General features: G+C 38.9%; 1 protein-coding gene across 1 annotated transcript; it reads right to left on the bottom strand.

The window, feature by feature from the left end:
- Positions 1-4,853: 4,853 nt before the first annotated feature.
- On the bottom strand, positions 4,854-9,945 carry LOC144971039 (uncharacterized). Its single transcript, XM_078911362.1, has 3 exons — positions 9,717-9,945; positions 5,342-9,045; positions 4,854-5,131 (listed from the first exon to the last, which is right to left on the bottom strand). The coding sequence occupies exon 2, from the start codon at positions 8,955-8,957 to the stop codon at positions 7,506-7,508; it is 1,452 nt and encodes a 483-aa protein (XP_078767488.1). The 5' UTR covers positions 8,958-9,045; positions 9,717-9,945; the 3' UTR covers positions 4,854-5,131; positions 5,342-7,505.
- Between the last annotated feature and the right edge of the window lie 55 nt (positions 9,946-10,000).

Raw genomic sequence — 10,000 nt, 5'->3', positions numbered from 1 at the left:
TGTGTCCGGATGAGACTTATAGGTGATCTCAAACTAAGTATATTGGTGGTGTGATCTTGGAATCTACATCTGATCCCTATAATTTGTTCCCAGTTCCCCTATGTCTTACTTTTTCTTGGGTGCTTTAATTGTAGTTCTATAACTTTTTACTATCCCATTTTCTTCCTTTTTACTGACGCTGATATAACCTAAATGTGTTGCAAGCGCCGTAAAACCCTTAAAATATACAGTTGCATTAGGTATTCATTACATTGTTCTATGATGTCTCTTAAAGGGACGATTTGGGCAGCACAACTTCTTCCTTTCATAAATCCTGTTATAGGAAGTGTCTTGTTTAGAATTTCTTTTAAGTGTTCAGTCCATCGTGCATTTTTTTCAGCTTCTGTTGTGAACAAATCTCCCTGTCTATTCATGATTGGCAATTCTAATACTCCTTGGTACACCCCACTCATTTGTTTGGCAATCTTATAAACTCTGCCTTGATCACCAATTCGTGCTGCTTCACCTGCTTCATGTCCATGAACGATCTCTTGTCTTGCCTTGGATGCCTTTTAATGTCTTTATTAATTTCTTGGTACCGAGTGGAGAATCTTTCTTTCTCTCTATTTGATTTTGTATCCGGCATTTTTTCTTCACTTATCTCCGCTTATCAATTGTATTCCATGCATCGTTTGACAACAATTCCTTCCTTTTGTCTCTCTTTTTATCTAGGCATGTTTCAGCTGTCTCTAAATAAGCATCCTTGATAGTATTCTACATATGTCAATTTCAACTCCCTTGCAAGACTCCTCCTTCTGATCCGTTTTAGCTTGTTTTTGAGACGTTTTGTAAAAGATTAGGCACTATTGGGATCCTTAATTTGTCCATATCATATCTTTACTTGTATTTGTCATTACTCTGAGCTTGATCCTCATATCAGCCATAACCACGATATGATGGTCACTTCCAACATCAACATCTCTCCTGGCCTTCACATCAAGGGGTGACCCTCTCCACATTCTATTCATTAGTATATTATTAATTTGGTTACTATCCGTCTGTTCAGTGAGACCCATGTAAGTTTGTAGATAACCTGTACAAAAACAGCGTCCCACCAATGATAATCCCATTCATGACGTCACATCCCTCTTTTCCCATTACTCTTTCATTCGTGACTTAATTGGTCAATTTGGTTACTGTCCCGTCTGTTCGGCGAGGACGGTGTAAGTCTGTGCATCATACAGTGCGAATTAGCGTTCATCCAATGACAAATTTGCATTACAAAATTCTAGTATTTTCTCACTATTCTCCTTCATGACACAACATCCCTTCCCCCCCCCCCCCCCCCCCCCCCCCCCCCCACCATTACGCTTTCATTCGTAACATTATTGCATCCTGCGTTAGCGTTCAGATTACCCATAACTATCTTTGTATCATGTTTTGGAATTTTTCTACCTCAGCAGCTGCCAACTGCTCATAAAATCTGTCGTCTGTGGGGCTGTAACATTGTATGATGGTCAATGTTTACACGTCTTCCTTTCATTCTAATCTTCATTAGCCTGTTGTTGATAGGTTTCAATTCCATCAACTTCTTTTCTCTCCCTTTCTTCAATATCATTGCCACACCTTCTGAGTGATGGTCATCCTCCCTCCCGGAGCAGAGAACCGTTTCTCATGTTCTAATTTGTATCCTTCCAGCTCCTGTCCACCTACTCTCGCTAATACTTAAGATATCAAAGTCATTACGTAGGATTTCAGATGTAAGTAGTTCCAGAAGATGAACACTCCAAAAACCGTGGCCACTGCATTCCACCTATGCAGTGGATGGCACACCCGAAAACTGAACGTCCTCTTCGGGGATCAGCTTCTCTCATATGAGCTGAATCTGAAGTTTGCGCTGGACCACAGCCTTACCTATAGGGTTCATCTAGAAGGAGTTGCCCGGAAGATAGAGAAACGCAACAATCTTTTGAGGTAGCTGGCGGGAACAACTTGGGGTGCTAATGAAGCGCTTATGAGGACGTCCGCCCTGGCACTATGCTATTCCATCGCGGAATATTGCGCTCCAGTGTGGGGTAGAAGCAAGAACGCTGATAAGGTCGATTTAAAAAGTCCATGCAAATAGTGTCGGGAACGCTGGCAACAACGCCTAGAGAATGGGACCCGATAATGTCAGCAATGTCCCCAATGTCCGACGGGAGACAATTACAAATAACTGGCTTAATACGATCAAAAAAATAGAGGGAGGATACACCTCTCAAGCGCATAATAGACGATGCCCCTGTTCGAGCCAAAATAAGTCCAGGTAACCCTTGTACGTAACTTCCCTGGCTTAGGACAGAGCTGCATATACGAGATGGAAGTCGGTTTGGATTAATTCAATCACTCGAGGGGGCGGGGACATTGACTCTTCGAAATTGGGGGAGAAGTTGCCAGGCTTTTCCACCGGCAAGAGGAGACATTGGATGGCAGCGAATCGACTTCGGTCGAGAACCTACCCCACGGCACACTCACTTCACCAGTGGGGACTTGCCACATGTCCAACATGTAGCCGTTGTGGTCAAGAGCCTTAAACCGCAGAGCATCTAGTTGAACGTTGCGTTGTGACTAAGATTCCGACCGTACACGATTACGGCGATGAGTTTGCATCCTGCATGGATAGATCATTATAACATAGGAGTGTGACACCATTTTAAGCTGCTACCTTCGGATCGAAGGTCCCGGCTCCAGTCCCGCTCTGAGCGGCGCATAGATGTGTCCTTTAAGAATGCTCTTTACCCACATTTCATCACCACATTCAGATGTAAAATGAGTCCCTGCCGTTAACGGGGGTTGTCTCTGTCGGGGAAAAAATGAAATATCGCCTGACAGGTTTCATATCTCATACATGTTACGTATTGCTGTTAACTAGAGACCCCTTGTAAAGCGCTTTGAGCACGTTTCGTAGGTATTGCACTATAAAAATGCTCTTGTTTTTTGTTTTTAAAAAAGTTCAAATGGTTAGGGACCTGATGGATGAAAATGATCGCAAATATCCTTGCGTCCTTAGGCAAGTTTAATATACATATCTCTTATTTAATTTGACTCAGATGTAAATGCCTGCCTGGATGTAGTCAATGAATGGCTGATATTGAAGGAATCTCATCGCGTAAAGAACACCTAACAAATGACTTGCACTACTGTATATAATGAATAGTGTTTCCATTTGACAAGCAGGAAGGATACTTATTGTGCGGTGATGTGGTCTAATGGTATGACACTCGCATTCGGATCGGAAGGTCCAGGGGTTGAGTCCCGCTTTAAAGGCGCATAGTTGAACCCTTGAAAAATGCTCTTTACTCACATCTTCTCGTCCTGCGTACGTGTAAAAGTGAGTACATGACCGATAACAGCTTTGTTTCTGTCCGAAGTAAAGTGTAATATCGCCTAACAGGCGTCATGTCTCGTACTCCATGTTAAGTGTTGCTGTTAGTAAGGGACCTCTTGTAAAGCGCTTTGAGCACGTTCAGTGGATATTGCGCTTTATAAATGCGAGCTGATAGATGACAATGAGCACACAAATCGTTGCGTCCATAGGCAAGCTTGTTCTACACATCTCTAACTTGACCGTAGCCATCGTTAACATATCGTAGCCATCGTTAACTTATAGCCTGACACTGACCAAAAAATGACGTCAAAAGACGTCCACAAAAGAAAACAAATTGTGAGTTATATTCAATAGTTCAACCAATGGGACCACTTGTTTCTATGTGCACTACTAACGACAACTCACTAGACGGTGCAAAAACAAATGATGGCGTCAAAAGGCAGTCCTTTTGGGTTTCAGTGTCACGCTATAGATAGTATGCAGATGACGTCACTCAGGCCTTTGTTATTGTTTTTGCCATCTGCGTTTGTGAGTTGTTCTCACTAAACTGTATTAACCAGACTATAAAAGTTCATGGTTACACAGAGTTTGTGTGTTGGTCCGTTATACTTCCGGATGGCAATGTTGTGAACTCCTTGGCCAAGCGAATTCTATCTATAGATAGTTCGAAGATGACGTCACTCAGGTCTTTGTTATTGTTTTTTGCCATCCGCGTTTATGAGTAATGCTCACTGAACTGTATTGATCTGACTATAAACGTTCATGGATACACACATTTTTGTGTGTTGGTCCGTTATACTTCCGGATGGCAATGTTATGAGCTTCTTAGCAAAGCGCATACTATCTATAGCCTGTCACAAGAACCCTATAGATAGAATGCGCTTGGCCAAAGAGTTCACAACATTGCCATCCGAAAGTATAACGGACCAACACACAAACTCTGTGTAACCATGAACTTTTATAGTCTGGTTAATACAGATTAGTGAGAACAACTCACAAACGCGGGTGGCAAAAACCATAACAAAGGCCTGAGTGACGTCATCTGCATACTATCTATAGGACTTATAGTTTGACGTCATTTTTTATGTCTGTGCACGTCTCGTGGTTGTCGTTAGTAACAGTAGAGCTCAAGGAAACAAGTGATTCCATTGATTGAACTATTGAATACAACTCACGATTTGTTTTCTTTTGCAACCTAAGACCTCTCTTTTGACGTCATTATTTTGGTCATTTTCAGTCTGTAAGTTAACGATGGCTACAACTGGACCCAGATGTAAGTGCCTGCCTGGATTATTCAATGACTGATGTTGTAGGAACTCTAGGGCGTAAAGGATACCAAACTTCTGACTTAAACTGAATAAAATGAAAATTTGTTTCCATTTGATTTTATTTGATTCCACAAGCTGGAGTAATGCATATTCATATATTTGTTTAATATTTGAAATTATATACTTATATATCTTCGTCTAACCTGTATTTTTTTCTAAAAATTAAACTCAAGATTTGATTTGTAAACGATCATTATTTTTTCCTTTTATTGTAATACTTTCAAAATGATTAAATGAAACATGAAGCAATATAAATATTACATCCTCTTGATCCATATAGATGGGCATGGGAACAATATCACAGGGATAATATGAATTTCAAGATGATCATTTAAGGCACTTGAATTATCATTGATTCAATACTTACAAAACACACACACACACACACACACACACACACACACACACACATTTAAGCTCCCTCTCATCCCCTTCTCCATCATTAACCAGTTATTAACTGCCGTACTCTGGAAATACACTTATCTAAAAATTTGGCCAGAAAACTCGTCCTTTCAAAATCGATCAATATAAGTGACCCTCATCTTGGAAAAAAAACTCTCAAACCTGGGACCTCGCGAGGGTCGTTTAAATCAATCGATATTTAAAAGACGAGCTTCCTGGCAAAATTTTTAAATAACGGTTTTTTTTCCAGAGTACGGCAGTTAACTGGTTAATTAAAATGACGCATAAACCGTACAAAATCTGAAAAGCATTTTTGACAGTTCATTCTGATCCTCTTTTGTGGCTATCTGGTCTTGTGGTATGATACTCGCCTTAGGACCGAAAGGTCCTGAGTTCGAATCACGCTCTGAGCGGCGCATAGTTGTGTTTTTGGGAAAGACTCTTTACTCACAGTCTCTCATCCTACTTAGGTGTAAAATAAGTACCTGGTTTTGTCGTTAACAGCGTTGTCTCTGTGGAAAAAACATTGTAAAATCGCCCTCGATTTTAAGTGTTGCTGTTGACTAGGGAACCCTTTTAAAGCGCTTTGAGCACACTCAGTGGAGATATATAAATATATATGTAAATAATGCACTGCTCAGGTTTTATTACCTAGTGACGGCGAAGATATAAAATAACTGAAAAAAATGGGAACGTCGATAGTCATAACTTAATTGTGCGATGATGATGTCGACGACGGCGATGATAAAGATGGTGATGATGATGATGATGATGATGATCATGATCATGATCATGATGATATGATGATGATTATAGTAATACTAATGATATCGCATCATACTTTCCGCCAGTAGTCGCAGCGTATGGCTACACCTCCAAATTCATTTCCTCAACCCAGCCTCGAAAGTCTTCCTCCGCCCTAAGGACGGTCCCATAGCCACCTTTAGTAACTGGACAGTGGAGGACGATGTGGTCGCTGGTCTCTGGGGCAGCCTGACATTTCCGGCAGGTATCACTGTTTCCAAGTTTCCATCTGCACATATTAGATGCAGTTCTGCCATGTCCAGTTAAGAGGCGATTTGAGGAAACCCAGTATTTCCTGGCATTATGGAATACGGGCACTCTTTTAGTTGGATCTTTTATGATGTTTCCTTCTCACTGAAGTCTGCCATTTAGGTGGAAAGGTCTACTCGATTTGAGTCTTGCTGTTGAAGGTACCCCCTTTATGATTGTTTTCATGGGAGCGTTGTCTGTGGCTTCGTCAATTCTTGCACGCAACCTTTGATTGGCGTCATGCCGTCTCAGACTTGGTGGTGCAATGCCGCTCAGTGTTTTTCCGCCAGTTGTGATACACAACCAGCAACCCAATAAATGATCGGTAGATAAGAAGTCCAAACAAACAAAAATCCGATGAGATATCCGTCTAACCAGGTTTAAATCGCCGACACCTTGGTGTGTTTGAGGCGACTGGTTGTTATTTGCTGCAATTGATGAATACTAGACATAACTTTCTTCAATACACTAACTTAGAAAAAATAAGGGATATTTCTATCTCAATCTCTCTCTCTCTCTCTCTCTCTCTCTCTCTCTCTCTCTCTCTCCCTCTCTCTCTCCCTCTTTCTCTCTCTCACACACACACAAACACACATACGCACAAACACACACACACACACACACACATTCGCCCATCAATGTTTTAAATTAAAGCTTAATTTTCAATTTCAGGTGCAATATACATTTTGCAATAGAACTACAAAAAAATATCCAATAAATAAGGTCAGCTTTAAAGCTACTTTGATTTTGATCAATATAAATTCAATGTGGAATAATATTATGAAAATGGATGTTCTTTAACCAGTCATCTGCTGTACTCTGGGGAAACAAACCCGTATTTAAGAATTTGGCCACAAAACTCGTCCTTCAAATATCGATTGATTTAAATGACCCTAGTCTTTGCAAAAATCTCAAACTTAGGACTTTTCGAAGTCCCAGGTTTGAGAGTTTTTCCCAAGATTAAGGTTATTTAATTCGATCGATATTTGAAGGACGATTTTTCTGGCCAAATTTCTAAATAAGAGCTTTTCCAGAGTACGGCAGTTAACTGGTTAAATACAAATCTTAAATTACCCATGTTGGAGTTCAATCACTGTACTATTTAATGGGCCACATCAAATCATGTTCTCAGTTCAATCCTGTAATAGTTCGTACTTTGTCAATGCAGATATAAACTTTTTCATTTGCAACCAGCAAATATTAAACAAAACTCAGTAATATCACATGCGATAGAGGGAGATACACAAATAATGCATTGATTTTATAGCCTTAGTTTTCCAACAAGACCGACAATATATTTGGTTGTATTGTAATATATATCTTAACGTTCAAAAGGTACAATCCAAATTACAATCGATCAATGACTTTGAAGAAACTCAACTGTTGCTGTAATGAGACGGACAAGAAAATGCCTGTGGGAAGGTAGGAAGTGTTTGAGACTGAGAATCTCGTGACTGTTTTGGCACATTAGATTGATTTATCGTGTAGTTATTAATTGAAGTTGATGTTGTGTAGAAATGACCTGAACTTGAAGATGGAATCATACTTGAATGAGTTGAATCAGTCATATTGCAAATGTTTGTACAGTTTATACTCGTGGCTGATTTTACTGCCTCGTGTTGAGAGGTCGGAGAGTTTTCTGGTGATATCCAATGACGTCCAATCTGTTGAAGAGTTTCAAAGCTGCATTCATTGTTTTCAGTGTATGGTGCCAGAATATGTTGCTCTAATGTGTTAAAAATATCAGAATTTAAATCTGGTTGATATGAGCATTCTGGCAAAAAAGAAACTGGCTTCTCAAAATGTTCATTCCGTTGAAATGTCTGCTTTTTCAAGCACGTACTTTCATTGGGTATTCCTTGCATGTCAATAGGATGGATGAAATCGCAGCTAGTTGTCCTCGTAGGTTCTGTCTCCCTGCAGTCGTTCGAGAAAGTGTTTGAAATGGGGTCAGCGCTTTGGGTAAGCCACGGAAACCATAATGGACTGTTGGTGTCGAGATGTGAATTGGGTGACGGTGATGTGGTAAAATCAGATCCATCAAACATGGATCTGGGACTGGACGTACAAAGGCTTTCATTACTACTTGGTGACATAGTGTTTTCTCCTTCATTCCATATGTCACCGACGCCAATTATATCGTTTATATCCACTTGACGCAAAATGGAATCCAAAGTATCGTGAGGTGCATGCAAGGAAGATATTTCTGATGGTAATTGTAGATGTTGAAAATTTGAAACCGTCGGAGGATGACTTGAATATTCTGAATGTTGGGATGTATTGTATTTAGTCATAGGAGTCTGCGATTGCCATTCATTGTTTTCTCCTTGAGCAAACTTGGTATGAAGATCTGATTTTTTTGCACAATCCCAGCTAGGTCTGAGCGCCGGTTCTACAAAAAATGAAGCTGGGAGCTTTCTCGTTTTCATTACTTTTCCGTCTTTCCCCAATGTCGAGTTCGGCTTGATGCGATTATTTAAATGTGATTGAGTTTGAAAATGTTTCAGGTCAAACAGAGCGTTGAGAGATTTTGCTTGAAGTTCATTTTGAGATGTTTCTTTTCGATGTGAATGAGAATGATATATTAAAACATTTGAGCTTTTGCCAGGACCCGATGGAGTCGAAGAAGATGGAGTGCTGCGACGCTTGAGTTGTTTCTGGAGGTATTTCCTGTGATTTACTTTCCTCTTGAATTTTGATGATCTGTCTAAAGCTTGTTTTATATTGTTGGTGGCGATGTCAACAAAATTTAGAAGGTTGATAGTTTGTTGTTCATGACCATTGAGTGTTGAATCATTTATGCTTGTATTTAAACAGTGTAAAGCCATTTTTAAATAGAAAGCTTAATTATCTGGTGATAAATCAACCAAAAAAGACTGTACGTATTCCGTATCGTTTGAAAATTTGTGACTCACACTGAAATAGAAAAACAACAACAAAAAACTGTTAATGAGGGGGCAATAAAATAAATCATTTTCGTTAAATTAAAATAATGCATTTTTACAATTCGATACAATGATTTTAAAACGATTTTTTGTATTTTTTAAAATTGTACATTTAAAATGTTCATAATATTTAAATTTCAATACGAAACTGGGATAAGAGATTTACTGAGAAATTAACATATAGTTTATACAAAAAAGATGTCAGACAACATAGAAGGTAGAACAATGTGGAAGATTTTCTCAGTGTTTACTTGCTCGTTACGTGCCACTTAAAATAACACAATAAACGTGGATAATTGCAAATTATTTTCCAAAATAATCCGCACTTTAAAACAAGTATAATTTTTTTAAAACAATGAATGTATTTAGAAACTATTTGCCAACTATTCAACTTCCAATCTAGTAGGGTCAAGAAATAACAAGATAAAACAAATAAAATAAATAACGAAAAGCAATTCGAATCACTATCTATTGGTACCGAAGAACATGCACACAAAAAAAGGTCAAATAAATAAATAAATCCATTGCAACTTTAATTGTCATTAGCTTCATCAAAATGTAAAGGATATTTAACAAATTACCGATTGATATAATATGTATTCTATAGTATTGCTCTGAATTAGCAAAGGTTATGTAACTTACATGCAAAAAATAATCGAATCAAGAACATAACACGGTAGGTATCATAGAAATATCCAATTCTATGAATGAAAAAAAATTACAAATAATGTCGCTATTACAAAGTTTGTTTCACTTATAGTTTCTAAGTGTTTTGTGTGACATGAGCGAGAAGGAGGCGACACAATGTTTATAACGATAGACCTCACACACTCCTCAATGATTATACGCCACTTGGAAAACTTTTTAGTCTGCTTAAGTTTGTCTTTAAAAAGAGGAGGGGCGTAACGGCAGGTGAAAATCAGTGA

Source organism: Berghia stephanieae, chromosome 4 (genome assembly GCF_034508935.2).
Source record: "Berghia stephanieae isolate SIO BIC M18660-M18661 chromosome 4, UCSD_Bste_1.3, whole genome shotgun sequence".
Lineage (NCBI taxonomy): Eukaryota > Metazoa > Mollusca > Gastropoda > Nudibranchia > Aeolidiidae > Berghia > Berghia stephanieae.
Note: the sequence above shows the minus strand (reverse complement) of the source record. Positions and strands in the feature narration are given on the sequence as shown.